Raw genomic sequence first — 20,881 nt, 5'->3', positions numbered from 1 at the left:
CAAGGTGGCAGGGTTATTTTGATGCACAGAAGTAGTAAATAAACCACCATGCAGCTTTTTACCACTTTGACTTTGTATTTTAAATGTGCATCAGACTAAAGTACAAGACATGCCTAAAAACGAACAAAATAAAATTAATTTCTACAATTCCACTTTATATACAGTGAAATCCAGAAACATTAGCAGAAATTTGTGGAATATACTTTGGTATATCAGATTCTTTTCAGAAGGGATTATAGAATGCTAAGCTCAAGTATTATACCATACTACCTTTGAAACATTGCAGACTTTCTACTCGTCTTATTCAGGCCACTGACAGGACAAAGCAGCTATATATTCACCTTTTCCTATATATTACTTAGTGTAAATACGTAAAATAACTTCAATAATCATGTTTTCCAGTGTGATTCCCTCACATAATGAAATAGTTGCTAGACTATGAAAGAAGAAAAGGTCAAAAGCAAATATAAAGCCCTGCACATGAGTCTCATCCACCCTGTAAAGCAGTAAAAATTGAGTAGTGACTGTTTGCAAAAAAGCTTTGCAGGTAAGGACCTGGACATCTTGATGGACACCAACTTCAGTATGAGTCATTAAAGAAGGTCAACTGCATACTGAGCTATATGATTAAGAGTATAGCCAGCAGGTAAAGGCCTCTTGTGAGACTGCATTTGGACTGTTGTGTCCAATTTGGGCCTTCCCAGTCAAGAAAGACACTGATGTACTGAAGTGAGGCCAGAGAACAGTATTGAGAAGATTAGGGGCCCAAAGCACACTACAGATGCTCAGAAAGTTGGGCTTGTTTTGCTTTAAAAGGAGAAGGCTGAGGAAGAATCTGTTGTGGTCATCAACTACCTAATGGGAGGGTATAGAAAAGACAGACTCTTCTCATGGTGATGCAGCAAGAAGAAGGGATAACAGTTACAAGTTGCCATAATGGAAACTATGATAAAAAAAACAAAAGAGGAAAGCTTTTTTTCCCACCAGAAGGGTAATTCAAGACTGGAACAAGTCATCCAGAAAGGTCATGCAATCTCCATCCTTGAGAATATTGAAAGCTCAACCAGACAAGGCCATGAGCAAGTTCACTCTAATTGAGCCCACTTTAAGCATTAGTTTGGACTAGATGTCAAATTCCTTTCCAACTGAAACTATTTTGTGAATAAAACAAATCAATAATTAATGCAACTCAACCCAAGACTTTGGCACAGTTGCAAAGAGGGGTTTCCTTCTCCTACATGCCCCTCTGTGGAGAGGTTTCACGGTAACGTTACTGCACCTTGGATAAAGTAGCACATTTCTCAGTCTCAGAGCTGTTGACCTTTTGTTTTTCAAGTGTCAACTCGAGAGCTCAGTGGCACCCAACATGTCTAATGCCTGTTACAGAAGCTGGTGAAAATGACTCAAAACCAATTTATTCAAAATAATGCATTATTCATTTGCCATAAAAGTATGAAGCATGCAAAAGAGCAATTAAGAAAGCCTGGGCACTGACAGCATTGGAATTGTACAGCCCAAGATTCAATTACAAAATGAGTCTCAGGCAGGTCTGTAAAGTTTGTGTTGCCCTGACTTCAAAGTTCTCAGTGCAAAAGCTATGAAGTCTAGCTCAGCGCTGTGCACAGATGTGCTGATTTTATGGCAACTCTAGTATCAGCACACTATCAGCTATAGCAAAATAGGGGCTTAACTGCCCAAGAAACAATCTGTTCAAGAGTTTACAAACAAAAAACTACTAAAATTGAGCTACCTCATGAGCAAAGACTAGAAGTGAAAGTATTTTCTAACATAAAATTATAATAGTTTATCTTTTCCACTAATATCTATGTTTTTATATGTATATATATATATGCAATATAATATTTTAAAATACTTAAAAAGTATTTGCTCTTATTATTAAAACATGATTGAGGAGTATCATGTTTTACAGAAAACATTTTTCTGAAAGAATAGACTAGAATTACCAAGCAAATGTTAGTGTGCAATTGTTTTTAAAAGATACACCTAAAATAACGTTAGGTGTTCCAGACCTATTTAGTAGAGCTCAAAAATAATCCTGAAATAATGCAAGAAATGTCTTTATAATTTGGATACAATTCTATTTGTTTTCACATTGTTCTTCAGCTAAATAACAGTGAGGCATTACTAAGGAAGTAAGTCACTAACTACAGCAGTTATTTCATTTTTGTACCAAGAAAACAAAACCAAACTTTTGGATGTGCAGAGAGGCATGAACATATTCACAAACTGATTATTCCACAGTATCGTTATATCGGTTTGAAGTTGAAAAAAAAAACCAAAGCAAAACAGCTTATCAGACAGAAGTACCAGTAACAACAAGAAAAAAAAAAGTCTTATTTCAGACTATGCATGCTGAAGTGAACTTTACCTAACATGTTTAGAAAGCATTCTTAAAATTACTATAAATCAACAAAGGAGTTGCTCCTTTAAGAAAGAAATAAGAGTAATTTCTCAAACAAGATGACAACACAAAATTGCTAAGAAATTGCAGCAAGTTGTTTACAAGACATATAGCTGGAAATCTGGAACTCTGACTTGAGTAATTTTCACTCTTTGTACATCCTCCAGTTTGTTTTACTTAATGTTAAATCACCACAAATACATTACAGAACAGCCAGAATTCAGTGGGAATTTTTTTAAACTAGAAAACCACATCAGATTCCGACCTTGACTACTGTTTATGTAAAAGACAATTAATTTTAGTTCTAGGTGAAGGACATTAAAGGGTGGAAGGACTGGAGACTTTTTTCTCCCCCAAAGAACAGGAACTGTCACCACTCTTAGTATACTGTGCTAGCACACACACACAGCCTATGCTAAAAGCTTTCTGCTAAAAGCTTCTAAACATGACCGAGTTCTACCATAGCAGATGCTGTAAGAGTTAGTTCTATGAAGAAAATAAGCATGGAGAGAGGGAAGAGAAGCCTCTTTACTACTTTTAGTATTATTTTCATTTCTGACTTTTAAAATATTTTGACATCCTTAGTATGTGTGATGCTTCCTTCCTATAATACACACTTTTTGCTATTTCACAAGTGTGCTTATAAAACTGTTTTTAAAAATAAATACAGTATGCTATATGGTAAGTTAATTCTCATCAATTCCATCTCTAACAAATACAGAACTGTTTTGTTCATATACTGTGCACAGATGATTTAGTGATAACCTACAGCATTAGTCCATTCATTAATGTGCACATTATTGATACCTTCAAAGCAGCTAAGTTTGTGACACTATCTTCCTAATGATGTGACAATATTTCCTTACCATGAATACTTCCCAGCAGAATATCACCACCTACTGAAGACAGAGATGATGATTCTGCATAGAGATACTTAGTTTTCAGCAGCCCATCTTCAGTAGATATGTTGATGGATGTCCCCTGCAGCTTCTCTATATTCACACTCTAAGAGAAATAAACTTAAATAAACATAATGGAAAACTTGTCATCACAGTTTGAAAAAGCAGAGGGAAGCAACAGTTTTAAGAGGCAAAACAAATGGAAAGCAGTTGTTGGTGCAGAGCAAAGGGAATCAAGTTCTTGGTTAAAAGCTACACAAGACAGGGAGAAAAACCTTTTCATCCAAGAGCTCTGACCAACAAGTTAATAATTCTTTACAACATTCCTATGAATTATTACATTCATCATACAGGTGAAGAACCCAAATAGTCATAAACAAATGAAAGAAAAACTTGATTTATTTTTAAAAAACAAACTTAATTTTGAAAAGTAAAAAGGATTATTTTTAATTATGAAGAATTAACGTTCATCCAGCATTATGACACAAAAGCATTGGTAATCGGTTTTCTGCCACCACATACTGAAACATCCATTGTCTTTATTACATAGAGCTATTTATTCAGATTTTTAACTGGCTCACTTTGTAGATACAGCTTTAGTAAAGGTTTGCAAAATAGCCACAGCTGCTCTTTTTCTCAGTATAATTGTTCATATTACCTCAGTTAATCAGGCCCCTATTCTTGGACTGAAACCTCAAGCTATACAAAGCCTTGAAACAGGAGGGATAAGATCTCCATTTCTACTTCTTTTCAGTAGAAATTGAGAGAAAGAGTAAGATTTGACAAGTTGCACTGTGGATACATTTGGGGAATAAAAGGTGATAGATGATATTTATGTACAAGTCACCAGTCGTGTGAGATAACCTACACCGATCTGAACAAAACAGATCACATGCTTGTGCAACTACCACATGCATTTAATTCTATTATTCCTCAGTTAAACTTGGTTTATGATGGAATCATGCAATAGTTCATATTTAACTCCCACTCAATTTGGTTTTATTTTACTTACACAGATTTTAAGCAAATTACACAAAATCCTCATTCATTACATGACATTATATATGGCCTTCTAGACCAAACTGTGCCTTACGTTGAATTATCTTTAAATCCACTTTGTCATTTTAGCATTGTCCTCTTGTGGAGAAAAGTTAATACAAAAAAATAAGTCTGCTGACCCTTCCAGTGTTATATAAAAAAATAAACTATGGATGAAGTAAGGTATTCTGACAAATAGCAACCAGTGTTGCACAAACTCTATGCTGTATTGTGTCCCAAGTAGTGAGCTAAAGAGGCTAGCTTAGTATGGACTACACAACAGGCAAATTATACTGTGACCTTACCAATCCATACCTACTGAGCTTTACACCACCCTTACACCTTAAATCATAAGACTACAGAATGGACTATTGCCTTTAAGACTTTTGACATGATACTACAATACAAAGTAGGTCTCCAAGAATGTAACAAGATACATTAACATTTAAGAAAATCTGGTGATCAAAGTGCTGTGCTAAAATTAGATACATGACAGTCAACATCTACAATTCCTTCAGGTGATGCTGCTTAGAACTGTGCTACAGCACCTAAGCATCAATAGTAAACAAACCCAATGATATTAAGGCATAATTTGTCACTACTGAAAGTGATAGCAATTCAGCCTTTCAATCTTTCAATACTTCTAACAAAACTCTAACAAGCAGAGACCTTAACAAATATAAGTTTACATTGCATCTGTCTTAATGTTTCCCACAGAGTACTCCACTACTCCTTCACCCAGGATGGCAAAGTGTAAATCTGCTGTGGTACATGCCCAAAGCAACGAGTAAAAGAAAAGCCACTGTTATTTTAGGTTCTACAATCTAAACCTGTACTGAAGAGGAGTTAAATGACTTGCAGTGAACCTTTCAAGTTTTAGGAGGGCCATGATTGCTATCATGCCAATGAAAATAGAGTGAGGCACACTTTAAGGGGAGGGGGAATAAAATAAAAAAGCCTGCATAGTTTGGGTGCAAATTGGCTGCCTTGTGGCATTCCTGGATGGGAAAATGAAAGCTCCAAAAGCTACATCTGTTACTATGGTATGCAAGTTTTGACTATTTAAATATTTATCTTATTTACATATTATGAAGTGCTTTATTATAAACAAGCTCACATACCAACTCATCTTATTTACCAGCCTCAACTACCTTTCTTAAAAATGCACAGCAATAAAAAGAGTTGTCTCAGCACATGATAAAAAGAAACACTGAGTCAGCTAGCTACTGTAAAAAAATAAACCAAAACCTACCAACACAATGAACATTTGTTTCAGAATAAACCAATTTGGTGGTTGGGGGAGGAAATCAGACTGCTCAAGTATAAGACTAAAAAAGTATTCTAGATAGGGAAAGCATAAAAAAAAGGATTACTTTTTACTGAGACTAAATATGTTTCCAATCCCAAATTCTTTAACTTGTATGAATTTTTGGCAGACCATAGATGTTTGGCTCTGCTAAATAAGTGCTACGGGAAAGTCCCCATGGCACAGATTAGCTAATGACTCCCCAGGCAAACAAATTTGATTACTTTTGTCCATTGAACCATCAGGTTTTCTGGAAAAATTCCTTCCCTTGAGAGTACAGCCTTGAGAGTTGCAGTTATTAAGACTGACCACTGGCTCAAGTTCCATCAGCTTCTTACCCTTTAAAGAAAAGGTGTCACTATCTTCATAAATCAGACTAAGAATGTTTTGCACCTGAACACATTTTCTATATGAAAACTAGCATCTTGCTATGTTTAAATACGACAAAAAACTTCCCCACGTATTCCTCTTCTTGGCCTTCCTTTTCAAGCTATCCTTCCTCAACCATCTTACTAGTGTCTTCTCCATTTTTTCCCCTTAAAAATATTCTCTGTTTCTCAAGTGCTTAGTGTCTTTTACCACATCCTTTCCCTCCCCACCTCCAGGAGGGGGCTGGAAATGCTGACAGAGCCATAATTACATAATGATGACTACAACTGATGGAAGAAACATCTCATACAAACACACACTGGAGATGTGAGACTGACTGATTATTAACAGAAGCGGCCAATTGACAAAAGAAATCTCACACTGTTCTTGCTAAGTACGCAAAGTTTGTTAATGAGAAGTTCAATAACAAAAGCCAAAAGTGTTCCATAGCTGTAAATTCCTGTTAAAATGACTCACTTCACTCAGGTTACTACAGCTTTACAACTGTGACTTCTAGCAATATTACAGACTATGTAAATATTTATGATCACAAAGATGCACTTCAACTTAATCTGCATGGAGTTTGTTTTATTGTTTCAGGACAGTGTCTGAAAAAAGATTTTTAAACAGCACTTAGAGACTCAACACAATTACATTTCTCATTTTCATAACTGTATTTTCACATAGATACAGAGCTAATTATTTTTCCATCCACTTGTTTTTATCAACACCAGAAAGATTCTATTTGAAGTTAACTCCATGGACTGCACTGGTGTAACAAACTAGTTTGGAACAAATGACTAAGCCGCACAACTCTAAATACCACCACCACGCTAGTATGTTGTGAACAGCATGAATCTACAGCAGTCAAAGCACTGTCTAGACTGCAGTCCATCTTACTCACTGGTAGAAAGCAAGGATCCCAGTTTCCAAATGCTTCCAACAGAAGCCCTCTGCAGGAAGATGGATGACACATCAACAAAGCTGTAAACTACCTCTGCGCTATTCCACCCCCTGTGGCTGCTCATGGCTTAGGATGGATCCCAACTCCACTAACTAGTAATAGTCCCAAGGGAACTGCAGACTAATTAGCACTGATGAGTCCAACTGTGGCATCAACAGAGCATGTCACAGTCAGACCTTACCCACTCTGTTTTATGCTGGGAGGTCTTGCTGGGATGAAATAAGGTTCATGAGGAAATATCAATCATAGAATCAGTTGGAAAAGACCTTTAAGATTGAGTCCAACCATAAATCTAGCACTGCCAAGTCCACCACTAAAACATGTCCTTAAGTGCCATGACTACACATCTTTTAAATACCTCCAGAGGTGGTGACTCAACCGCTTCCCTGTTCCAATGCTTGACAACCCTTTCAGTGAAAAAATTTTTCCTAATATCCAATCTAAACATCCCCTGGCACAGCTTGAAGCCTTTTACTCTTGTCCTATCACTTGTTACTTGGGAAAAAAGAGACTGACACCACCCACCTTGCTACAACCTCCTTTCAGGTGGTTGTAGAGACTGGTAAGGTCTCCCCTGAGCCTCCTTTTCTCCAGGCTAAACAACCCTCAACAATAGTACAGATGCAGCACCTCTGGGCTCTTTTGTACATAAAAGGCAGGCTAGCATACACTACAAAGAAATGCAGGTAATTTAATGTTGACAGTTTTGGAAAAATTCAATGACAAGTTACTTAGTTTACAGCAGGACTTTAAGAACAGCTCACGGCTGACTAAGTAAGCGAACACACGATCTCAGAAGCTAATCTACAAGGTGTATAACAGTGCTGAATGACACTTCACATAAGTGATTTCGGACTCCTAGAACTTAATAGCTTGGTCTCAATTCTATCCTTGGCTAGGGAGAGCTACCTGCACTCTTTCCAGTTCTTCCCCATGCTGCTGGTTTTAAGGATACCTACTGATTCTGACAGAGTACTGCATGCATTTAAGCTACTTCCAGACTTGGCTTGGCTCCACATGTTCAATATAGCAATGCTTCAGGTCTAATGAATCCAGTTGCACAGAAATTATGATGCCTAAACATTCAAGTTGAACCTAAAACCAGACTGGATGTGAGAACTGTAGTATTATGTAAGGGAGCCTAGCTCTACATTATTTGAAATAATGAAGAAATGACTACTTATGGCAAGAACCAAAATGAGATTAGAGTAGTATGAGGTTTGTCTCATACTGCCATCTGCTGAAAAAAACCCAAGCTACTCTCTATGAAACTTTTCTTGTTCATGATTCTTCTCACTGCATCTCATAACAAGATTACATGTGACTATTTCCTCAGCTGCAAAGAAATATACAAAACCATCTACTCTTCTATTCCTACAACTATATAATGCCAGAAGTGTACAGCATGTATAGATATCAAGCCACTATTCATGAGACACTAAAATAAACTCACAGGCCTACTGCAGAATCCAGGTGCCTAGATATCAGCCAAGTAAAAAGTTTAAGAGCGTTGAGGGTCTGTATAATTACAGCTGATGAGTTGTACCAGCTAGCCCAACCTCTGTGCTGATGGAATGATAACATGCTTATTACTGCTCTTTCTGTGGAGCCTGTTTACTAATCCAAATCAAGCATAAGACAGTATAATTAAACTGACAAATGTAAGTTAACAGTGAAATCAATCCACCAATGAGGGTCATTAAATATCCCTCAGCACATTCTTCAAAATTTAGTCATTTTGCAACAGACAAGCTGAAAAAGCCATTGTAGAGAAAGTTTTACTTCTTACTTACACCCTTCTCTGTTGCACGAATATCTGTATTTCCATAAAGTGTTCCAAGACCAATTACTTTGCCACCGTTTGTTCGTATATCAATTTTATGGCTCTGAAAAAAAGTTTAAAAAACATATGGTTAGGATAATCGTAATTAGAAAACAAGTTATCTTGTTTTTCAAGCTGTACCCCAATAACTATCTTGGATCACAAACTTCTAATTTACTGTGAAGATTTCTTCTCAAGTGATTGCCACATGTGCTGTTTATTTCCAGTGGAGCCAAACTCAAAACAAGTTACCTTTCTTTGTAATCAGAAACACAAGAGGAAAAGAAAGATACTGAGGAACCCTTTACTCTCAATACAGGTGGGGGTTTTTTGTTTTGTTTTTGGCAACTAGAAAAACATTCACTCCGTATATATTAAAATAAGCAGCAGGAGAAGGAAAATAGAATTTTGTATTTCATTTATACTCCTTCCAGAAACCAAGGTATGCATACACCCAGTGTTGCAGCAGGTAAGAAACAGGAGCTGGCAGTGAGAAACAAACTTGCAAACTGGAGCCTTCCAGTGACCTGAAACCTACAGTGTTATAGAACTCTGTAGGATAATTATACATACAAACAGACCACAGAGCTACTTACACTTGGAGTAGTATGTACAGCTGTAAACTTCTATGGATGCATCCCAGTGCAAACCTTAGGCCTGCAAGTAGAACTAGATTCTACCGTGTTTCACTCCAACCAGATTCTCATTCAAATTAGGTATTTTGCATACATCTGCATATTAGTATCAAGTTTTTCACAAAGAAACCAGGTTTCAAGAAATGCTATAGCTCTCATACCATTCAGCTGCTGTATACAACTGACAAGAAAAAAATACAGAAATACACACAAGAAAGGATATGCAGCTAAATTATATTCAAAAGATCTACCACAAATTAAAAAACTAATTTCACAAAGACAAAAAAAAGTAACAAAAACCCACGAAAATCCCAACCAAGTCTTAAGAGTAAAAAGCAAGTATTTGTAAGAAGGGAGAAGGGAAAAAAGAAAAATTTAAAAGTCAGATTTAAATAATCTAACTGTATTCATAAACTGTAACTTCAACAAACCTGAGTTTATGGATCTCAGCAGTAAAGCTCTTTTGCTTAAGTTCACTAGCATGAATGCTGGAATAACATAGAATTAAAAAAATATTCAGCATTTTTTATACTTAATGATGGGTAAGCTTGCCTTTTTTTCATACACATATATTTTGTTTTCCCATACCATCACCTTCATTTTCAGATTTATCCATTTATATTGACAAAATTATTATTCCTGTAGATGATATTTAATTTAGGACACCATCCATTAAATTTGACCATCAAGCATATCAGAAATATTTAAGATATTTAGATTATTAAACACCTGCCTGGATAAGCCATAATAAATTGCATTAACTAGGTCTCATCAGATTAAAAAGTTTAAAAAATATGAAATCAGGTTTCCAACATGGAAAACCTGGACTTAGAGTGCTCCAACACATTTCTGATGAAACACCAAGAACCAGACATTTCATGGAGTTCCATAAGACATGAAGAACTCTAGAGCAGTGTTTCTTAATGTTTCTGTACCTGAGTCTTGCTTTCTCCTCTCCATTTAAGAAGCTTGCCCACAGTAAAGTAAAATGCCCCTAACTTTAGACTACAGTAGTGCTTCAGATCTTTTAAAGGTTGTAAGAACTTGGCTGTTAAGCTTCTATTCGAATATAATAGATGATCGTCTCCACATACAGTAAACAGAATAAAATTACATTAGATGCTTCAGCTTAATTATCTGATGATTCAGCCAGACATCACAGTTCTTTTGAGGCAATTACATTAGGCACATTATCAGAATAATGGTTAAAGAGCAAATCCTCCAAACACATAACTTCAGGAAAATATGGGGACTCATAAGATCAGAAGAACTAAGGTATAGCAGTGACTTACCAGTATGGCCACCAATACTCAAGTAAAATAAAACTACAGCCTACACACGTATTTCTCCCTCCCCCATCCTTTTTGGGATAGAAAAAGCTTTGTTAAGGTATAGGTCCCTCCACCTTTTTTTCCCCAGAATTATTAGACTATCCCTATCCTCTTAAAAAAAAAAGCCAACCAGGCTTTCAGAGGTAGGTATCAATGGAAACATCTAACAGACATCAGGATTTGCTGAGAGAGGAAGCAAGTTTTAATGAAAAAGCTACTTAACCATTATGAGTGAATATTCCACTAGCTGAAAGAAGCACTGATTTGTCACAGGGCTTCTCCTAGAAAGGGAGAAAGGTTTGAGTAAAGAAGAGATAAAAGGCTGTCAAGGCCATGACAGATGTTAAAATAAAAACAGAAAAATATGTTCAGTTCAAAGAAAGGAAGGACAGTGGTGCAGGACTTTAACAGATCAGGCTCAGACATGATGTGTGGTGAGGAAGCATGGCAGGTCTTCCACTGATTGTGCCTGAGACACCTGGAAATTCTTGTTATCACTGGCACAGTCAAGGAGTCAGAAGTAATCATTGAACATAGAGACAAAATTAAAGGGTCTCCTTGGTCCCACTGCCACTGCTAAGCTGATGGACTGTAATAAACAGCAGAGAAAAAAATTAAAAAGAAACAACACTGCTTTCTCAATATAGAATTTGGGAGTAATTTATACTCCGAAGATGACCTAGAAGTCATAACTGTATTTTGGAATTACTGCTACTATCAGCTGACCTAGAGACTTGGAAGGGATAGGGTGAACTGGTCTTTAGCCAATTACAAAACAATACCAACAAAAAAAAAATCTCAATAAAACAACCCTCAACAAGTCTCACTGGCTGGATAATGCCTACCACACCAAAAGTACCAGTCAAAATCCATTAAAAAAACCCATACAGAATACTCATCTTTTCTGTTCAATTACTAGCATGCATGCTTAAGGAAAGTAAATGCCAAATTTCTGTGTCTTCTGTAAAGACACCATACAGTCTACCAAAAATCGGCAAGTTTTTTGAATGACAAATTATACAAACAACTTCTTGCAGTCTGTGGCAAGTTAAGAGAAGTAGCAGTTGTGAAGCTGTTTGCTACTGCTCTTGAATAATCCCTACATGACTAGCATTTGCTAGTCAATGAGGTTTGTGGACAGCATGACAGTGAAGCAACATTAACCAGCTCTTTAATCCATCCAGGGGAGGGCAGTATCACTTCAGTTCGCTCAGTAAAGCACATTCCCTTAAAGGAGAATTGGCTTTTGTGCTGCACTACAGAACCTAGTCTATCAGATTTTCAGTAGCTTTGAACCCAAAAGGTTAACAATTCTGCTTTTCTGCTAATACAGAGTATAATTCCTGAACCTATATTAGCAAAATTGAGTTACAGCTGCCTTACAAGAACTACAGTGCTTCTTAAAAACAACATTAGACTAAACACTGACCGTACAACTAAGTGATAATGTAATTGGACAATTGTTTGTTCTTGCAAACACCTACATGATCAGTAATTTTAATTCAAAACCTTCGTCTCACTGCGTCAGAGTTAACAAAACCAAGAGTGGTCACACATCTTCTCTAGTACTGTATGTTGAAGCTGTCATAGTAACCAGCAAAGACAACCAATCATCCCTCACAACCCAGAAGAATACTTCGGATAATTATTTTGGTTAGAAAAACCCAGAAGCTTTATAAGCTACCAAAGCTTTATTTTAACAAGAGTTTCAGTTGAAATCTGCAGTCCTTTCTTGACTCTTTAAATTTTAAATGCCTTCTGGGACTAGGCCATTCCTCTCATCTCAGGCGTACAGGAGCAAAGAAGCTTTCTGTGGCCACCATTGTAGAGGACACGTTGAGGCTCATGCCCAGGGGGCACACCACCTTCTACACTTCTAGTTTTTACTGACATTTTTGTCAATCAAGCAAGGATCAAAGTTAACAGAGGAAAAAAACAACACCAAGCTCCTCTGAACTATAATAAGGCTATGGAAAAGCTGGTCTCAGAAGCCCCAAACTGGTGACTTTTCAGCCTTCTTTTCAGTTCATTAGAGAGCATTGTTTCATTGCTACTTGAAGTCTCAAGGAAAATAGAACTGACTTCTTAATTTTTAAAATTAAACATTTTTCACATCTCAGACTGTATATAAGATGCCCACAAAATGTTAGTTATCTTTCCTCAAAATCCTCTTTTTCCAGGACATCACAAAAAATTCTTGACAGTTGTGATAGCATGCTGTGATTACTGTCACTATTGCTGGTCAAAACTACCTTGTTATTTCATACTATGTAGTTTCGCAAGTACTGCTGTTTGCTGTTATTATACAAGGTCATTTGTAACCAAAGCTTTAGACAGTAGTAACATATAGTACTATTATTTTTTTGTTAAGATTTTACTTACATTTTTAAGAGTAATATGGTCAATTACACAGAATCTGGAAGATACAAGCTGTCTGTAGTTCACTGAATATGGAGTAAACCTATCTCTATTGCATATTAAATTTCCCCTTAAGTTCAGTTTCCCATATGTGTGCTATAAAATCACCTCTTACCACAGTAAAGAAACATGTTGAAAGATTTTTCATATCTCAAAATACTTAAATTTAGGCTTTTCAAATAGGGTAATTCCTTTCTTTTAAATTTATACCAATTCCTGCAGATACAATCTCAATTATTCAAGTGAGATTGATTCCAAACAGCACCTAAGTCAGATATACTTCATTTCTACAAATGTCTATGTCAGCAAACTTGAAGTCTTAAGACTGTAAAAACAAGGTCATGATCATGATATATACAGCATTTATCAGATACATTTCAGTTGGGTATTTCGGACATGTAATGTGTAACTTCTGACTGAAAATTAACCTAAAGAGTTTGCCAACAGCACTGATATATCAGAATTATGAAAAATGCAGGCAAAAAAACTAGAAGCAGCACACTGCAAAGTCCCAACTGAGCAAGTGTAACTATTAATCTACTAGACAGGAAATCCCAGTCTGTGTTTTTCTGAGGGTCGAGGGCAGGTATCAGGCTTATTACTGTCACCATTTCTGCTGGCTTTGGCTATCAAAGGTACACGGACTTCTGACTCTGCATTATTTAGGGTTATTGACTCTGTGTTGTAATTGTTGTGCAATAAAGGTGAGGTGCTACACACAGAGTACACTTAGAAATATCAGAATACTTATCTCTAGAACTGGAATTTAAGTTTTTATACTACATTCCACCACACAATCCCTTTTAAAACACTGATGGAGTGGGGGAGGGAGGGTTCTTTGTACCTTTATTGACTGCAAGACACTAGTCCCCTTCTCCGTTTCTATTTTGCAGTTATCACATTCTATTTTCTGAATCTTCACGCAGCCAGTCCCTGATGTTTTGATATCCAAATCTAGAATTAAAAGAGTTTTATTAGCAACAGAATAAGAAAAGTCAGATTTATTTAACATAGTACTTGATCACTTTATGTAGTAACTACATACAATAGGGGAAAAAAAGCAGCTTCTTCTGAAGAACCTTCTTGAAAAGTTTGGCCACACACTTTCAACTGCATGACTAGTCACTATCAATAATTGACACAATTGACACTGAAAATTCTGTAAGCCTGTGTATAACCACCCAGCTTCAAGAGAGAACATTAAGAGGCAGCAGAGTGACTGTAACCTCTGGCAAGGAATCAGGGTGTGGTCCTTTAGTAAAGTTTTATCTTTTATATTTAACCCACTCCCAAACTCCACCTCCATCTCATAGCTACCCTAGTCAATTCTACTGAGACGTTTGGGTACCCTCGCATGGGTTTTGCGGTAGGAAGTTTGGCAGGCTGTCTGAGGCCACATGTAGAGTAATAAGATTCAACAGCACAAATACATAGATCTTGTTTAGAACTATGCTGCTTCAGCTAGCAAGCAGTGTAGCACAAAAAACAGGTATGGAAGAGTGTGCATGCGTCATTCCTCCCTAGCCTTCTGGAAGGCCTGACTTACCCCCTTGACATGAAGTAGCATGTTTGCCTCTAGTCTGAATCACCTCACATTACTGTTCATAGGCTCCCACAAAACAAAAGTCATGAGGTCTTGTAGATAACTCTGCTACCAAGGGAGTAATTTGTTTGTTTTGACAAAGCAGGGAAAGCCAAGAGGCAAAGATAAAGCATGTTACACCTTTGTTGCAAGAGTGCTAACTTATTGCCACAGTAAGCTAAGAGGTTAAATTTAGTGAAGGATGCAGACTGTGTTCCAGGTAACAATTCCCTATGGAAGGGGGCTAGAAGAGGTGGACTAGATAGGCAGGTTTTCCAGAAAGCTGTTTTATTTGCAGATATTATTTTCTTAGCCTCTTCATGGAAGACTTACAAGAAAAAGATACTGTGACCAAGATTTTAATCAAACTGTATGTTTCTTAAATTTAAAGTAAACTCTAAGAGAGGCTTTGAGGCATATAAAAGCAAAAAACCTGGCAAACTGGACTGGTGACTATTAATCAGAGGCTTGAGGGCAAGCACCACAAGGTTTTGTGTTAGTAAAGCCTAGTCATTTTCTCCACACTACAGAAATATCTGAGTGGTATCTAAACTATTTCAAATTTGATTGATGCTGATCTACAGGTCCTGAAGTTGTTAAGACAGGCAGACAAAACTTTTCCATAACGTCTTACTTCTCAGGGAACTGTTGGGTTGTTTAAACACAGTTCCCAGAGAGACACAAATAGAGGCACTCTCCAAAGATCTAAGCTCAAAGCAGTATGCCCCTGCACAGCACAAATCTGGAGAGTTCAGGAAGAAAACTATTATTTTTGAAATACAAGCTTTCTCGCTCAAAACCGCTCAGTTCACCAACTAGAAAACTGCATGGGCCTTGGGAGGGTCTATGTCCAAGACTTCTGGTTTTTTGCTTTCAGAGAAGAGAGGTCCAAAAGCAAGTTGGCTTGTGCAAATCTTTGAATTCAAACCACTTGATAGCCTCTTGCCCTTATTGCTTCTGTCAAAAGGGTGGGGGAGGAAGGCTTAAGAGGAGTCAGTTTAGCCATGATACCAACTTACTTTTATATGAATAAGGTTAATAAAAACTTCTGATCCTGCAGGGCATAGTATGGACATTATTTGAAAGGTAGAACAGTGGTGTAATCCTAGATGTACTGAAGATGGGTGCCAAAAGAAGACACAGAAGTCTGGCTGTTAAGAAACACCATGGATTCCTGGAAACAAGCTTTGTGCCTTGATCATTTGCAGAGTCACCAGCGCTTTGTGAGCCTTGGTATAGCAAAAATTAGTGTACAACAAATGAAATCCCTCTGTCTCAGAAATAGGCTTCCTGAAGCAATAAGTGACTCTACAAAGAGGTAGGCTAAGAGCTGGATAATAGTGCTAACAAAATTTGAACAAGCAAGGAGGAACAGGATACAGCCTGTTTCAGTGCCAAAGCTCCAAAAACAGCTAGTCTGATTCCTCCTTAGCAAAGCTGAGGGCTGAAGGCAACTTCAGTCACACAAACCTTGAAGGATGCATGAAGATCTTTGAGATGCAAAGGGCCTGTACTGGAAATAAAGGTACATAGGCTAAAAAAGACCCTTGGTATCAGAATGTAGGCAAGGGTACCCCAGAAACAGCACCTTAAGCTACAGTATTTGAAATAGACTGTAAAATACTAAAAGTGACTCTGCAGCCCTGGACCACTAGAAGTACTTCATGATGATCCACTTCTCTGTTCATAGAGGAAGCTTATCAGTAAGTGAGCATTCAGTCTGGGAAAAACTACTTATTGATGGCTACTCTGAGGCTGTGTATCTGCCACCCTTAGAAGTAGACACTGACGATCTTTTTTCAAACTCATTAATATGTTAAGACTTCAGAAACACACATGGTTGAAAACATTCACATCTGCTTTCTCTTAACATTGACAAAAAACTAACACAGACCAAGAGGTCCCAGGAGCTTAGGTTCTCCCCTCACATAAGTAGGCAGAAAAATTGTTTAAGGGATACCATAAAATGATGTTGGTGATTCACCAAAATGCTCAAGATCCATTCAGTTTGCCTAGTTAAGTCCACAAGAATCTACAGTATTTAGCCAAAGAGGGAAGCAATCTCATGGGCTTAAATAAAACTGATGTGAAAGAGCAAAGTTCTCCCATGGAGAGAACTGATTATATAAAAAAAAGAAAAATAATGATTAAAAAAAGCACAGCAGCTTATAAGTGAGCCTAGACTAGAAGTGCTTGATCCTGTGACGGAGGGGACAAAGTCTTGGTATTCTACTCAGTAAAGCTTGACCACCACTTCAAAACTTATGGTTCTCCTACTTGACTTTGGCATAGAAACCTCTGCTCGATTCACCCGGGGATAACACGGAAAAGCATTGGAACACCTTGTCAAAGGAGGTTGTGTAGTCATCATTCTTGGGTGTTTTCAAAACCAGACTGGATAAAGCCCTGAGCAGCTTCCTCTGACCTTGGAATGGACCCTGCTTTGAGCTGGAGGTTGAACTAGAAACCTTCTGAGATCCCATCCGATCCGAATTATCCTATGATTCTAATATATTATGTACCTACAAAAGCAAAACATAAGAACCACATGGGAAGACAGGACAGATGGTTCTCAAATTCTTGTTATGCAAGACCTCAGTTGAGTGTACCTCTGAGTACTCAGTCCACATACACTAACCAGAAATCAAAGAACTGGTTTCAGGTTTAATTAGCACGTGCAGTTTGATATGCCAAGACACAGGGTTTTCTCTGTGTGGAAAGACTCCAAACCTACAGCCATGTGCCTACGCTGTCTCTGGAATAAATAGCTAATATATACATGTGACCAGAAGGAAAGTTAACTAGATTAAAGAGAAATTCATTGACATCTATCATTTGTGAAGGTTATATCAGATTTGTGCATGATACTGAATGACTATACACAGCGTTAACACTAGACATGAAGAAATAGAGGATCCTTAAGTAAGCAGCCCAGTAGGGCAACTACCAGCTGCCTTTGGTTTAAAATGTATATTTAACCTCACCATCTAGCATCTTCTGCACATGCTCTTCAGAGTCTAAGGACTTCTAGCTAACTTCGAGCTTAAGCTCCAACCTAAATTGCAAAAGCTGTTATGAAATGCTTTAACTTCCTAAATGAAGAAAGAAGCTAGAATACCGTAAAGTCATTCACATCAGCTTCTCAACTTCTTACAGAAGAGTGACAGAAAGATAGCTCAGATAAAACGGTCTAAACAGAACAAAATTAACATCCTCCTCAGATTCAAGGAAGGCCAGAGAAAACCCGAAGTACTTGCAGAGCACCAACAGCTTCTTTCTGATTCGAGATGTTTTTACAAGAGATAAGATCTCTTGCTTATGCAATGATGTTTAATAGATAATTCCTAATTAAAGAAAAGGAATAACCCAAGCACCAACTACTACTCAGAGAACCCCAAAACCAAACCAGAGCTGAGAGGACTCTTAAAGTAGAACCTCACTGAGAAGCGGCAATTCTACTTCACTGAGTACAAAAAAATATTTACGTTTTAGGAACTATATCTCCAGATATGCCTGGTTAACAGTATGAACAGATGTAATGCTAACACCATGCTGATTATGGGGTGACAAACAGCAACTAGCAGAAGACAAGACTGTCCAGGGAACCTGAATTACATGAGGTTATCACAAACCCAAGTGGAACAGCTTGGAAGCCTACAAACTAATAAAGCCTATTTCAAGAAGGAAGACTGTAAGACAGTCTGCAAGGTTGGTTGACATTCAGAATATACTAAGAATCTCAAAGACAGGACAAAAGCTAGATGTTTTTCCTTCCATTAAACTGGATTCATTATTGAGACCTTTAGGAAGGTTCCCCACATTGAAATTCTTTATGAAGGCTGAGATTCTCCAATCTTAATACAATGAAATTTACACACATCTCACCCCCCCTGTCCCCCCAAGAGTCTGGAGTAACTCAAGAGATCCCTGGAAAAACTGTAATATTAGATTACTAACAGCTACAGTAATTAGACACACCTGGTACCAGAGAAATGAAGCGTAGTAAATGAGATGCTGGGTTTTGGTTTGATTGTCTGTAATCCTGGGACTGACTACATACAAGCCAAGGTAATCTTTGCACTTGCCAAGCAGGGGAAAAAAAAAAAAATAAAGAAAAACTGTAAGAATGTAACTGACAATTCTTAGTGAAGAGTCAATACTACAAAAGTCTCTTGGGTAATCCTGCTACAGTTCAGTGAAAGAATCAATGAATATATAGGTAACAGTTTAAGAGAATGAACTTGGATTTTCAGATGTCTTTGACAATATTCTTAGCCCTATATTGCCTTTTAGCTGTAAACTATGCATCATCTTCACCACTGCATGATTTTAGAAATAAGCACAAATACTGAGGTTGAAAAGTTTCATCAACAACACTGAATTATTCAGACTAGTTAAAAACCCACTGACAAATTGCAAGAAGATTTTGGAGTACCACATACTCAAATCATAAAATACAAGGAAATGAATAAATGGCATGCTTTGTGGGACTCTGCCAAGAGGCACAGAATTTGACAGGAAGCTCTCACACCAAAACTGTTCACACACGTAAGTGGACACTCAGAAGAGATCCACTGAGGGGCTGAGCTGTAGCAGGCTCAGAAAATCCCCCAAGCTGAAAAGAGCTGACATCTAAGAGAACACTTAGATGAAATATCATTTATGTTTGTCCTGTTCTTACTTTCTGCTGATCATCTGTTTGACTAGTGCTGGAGACAGGACAGTGAGCTGGCTGGACTCACGGTACAAATCAGTACGGCCATTCTAACACACACCAAGTAAAGCACACTAAGGGCAGGGAGCCGGGGAAGCCCCTGGTTTTATTTACAGAATGTTTGTCTCTATGGTAGTTGTTAGGAAACAAAAGAGACCATAAGTTTTGGTAGATATATCTAAGAAACACCCATTCAGTTAACAACAGTGTTCCAAATAAAGAAAGAATTAAAGGGATGAGTAAGACTAGAAAATGAAAGAGAATACTGCTATGGTAAATCCACAGCACTTCTCCATTTTGAATGATACACAGTTCAGGTCCTTCTAAATGAAAACAAGAAAAAAAACAAACACAAAACCGAAAACCAACATAGAATTCAAGACAGGAAAAAAAAGTAAGAGAAAATAAAAGGTGTGAATGTCTTTGCTGTAAGGGTTTGGAAAAGTGGTAACCAAGAGGATATGACACTATGCTGCACAAAAGTCATAGATAACATGCACGAAGCATAAGTAGAATGAGATTATTCACTATTTCTCACACCACAACTGCAGCAGAGCATCAAATGAAATAAAGTGGCGGTCTTGAACAACCACTTGAAGAAAATCAAAGGATCAGGTTTTTTGTACACCAAAAGGTTTTCCCAGCATGGTGAAGCTTATTTTGCACTGTAGAGACAATTGCACAAATCCACAGGAAAAAAACCACATCAATGACTAAACACAAATCTCTCTGGCTCAAGTACTCCCTAAACCTCTGCTCACTGAGGGGAATTATCCTAGCAAGCTTGCTCTTCTCCTTCCCTAAACTTAGAGCCGCTGTCAGTATTTGAGTCCTGCACAGATGTTTATTTGTTTCAGCCACTACAGCTGCTCTCCCAAGTTGTTTGTAGGTTCCGTATCAGAAGCCCTGCACAGATTTTTGCCTCGTGCTCAAAAAGGTAATGCAAGACTTGTCCGAGACACGGGAGCCCTTCTTGGCATTTCATCTGTATTGTTACTTTGGAGACTTTTTGATCCCTGGGGATGGCCACTCACCGTAACAACCACTAATGGTGCTGGTAGGTCCCACACCCCTACCGGGAACTGCCCCTCAACTCCGGGTGTGCACAGCACATACTGAGGACTGTTGTCTCCCAGCTGAGCTGCAGTTACTGGTACACCAGCTGTCAGAGCAAAAATCAAAGTGTGCATTGCAACTACCACTTAATAGCACACGTTTCAGCATTAATTACTGCTGACAAAAGCGTCAACAACAAATCATGTATACAAACACCTAAGAAGTCGGGAAACACAGAGAAAACCGGGACTCTTTGAATCTCCTTAATTAGAGGGGGCATGATGCCACCACTTCCGAATACCCGCTGCCGAGAGCGCTTCCAGCC

At 37.7% G+C, this 20,881-nt stretch overlaps 1 protein-coding gene across 1 annotated transcript in view; it reads right to left on the bottom strand.

The window, feature by feature from the left end:
* FAM185A (family with sequence similarity 185 member A) overlaps window positions 1–20,881 on the bottom strand; it is a 46,844-nt gene that overhangs the window by 25,215 nt on the left and 748 nt on the right. The window contains exons 2-4 of the mRNA XM_074869911.1: window positions 14,049–14,158; window positions 8,792–8,884; window positions 3,289–3,427 (exon numbers count right to left, since the gene is read on the bottom strand). Of these exons, the coding sequence (XP_074726012.1) occupies window positions 3,289–3,427; window positions 8,792–8,884; window positions 14,049–14,158 (342 nt within the window). The remainder of the gene's footprint in view (window positions 1–3,288; window positions 3,428–8,791; window positions 8,885–14,048; window positions 14,159–20,881) is intronic.

This window comes from Strix uralensis, chromosome 5, assembly GCF_047716275.1.
Source record: "Strix uralensis isolate ZFMK-TIS-50842 chromosome 5, bStrUra1, whole genome shotgun sequence".
Lineage (NCBI taxonomy): Eukaryota > Metazoa > Chordata > Aves > Strigiformes > Strigidae > Strix > Strix uralensis.
This window is presented reverse-complemented; position numbering and strand designations above follow the sequence as displayed.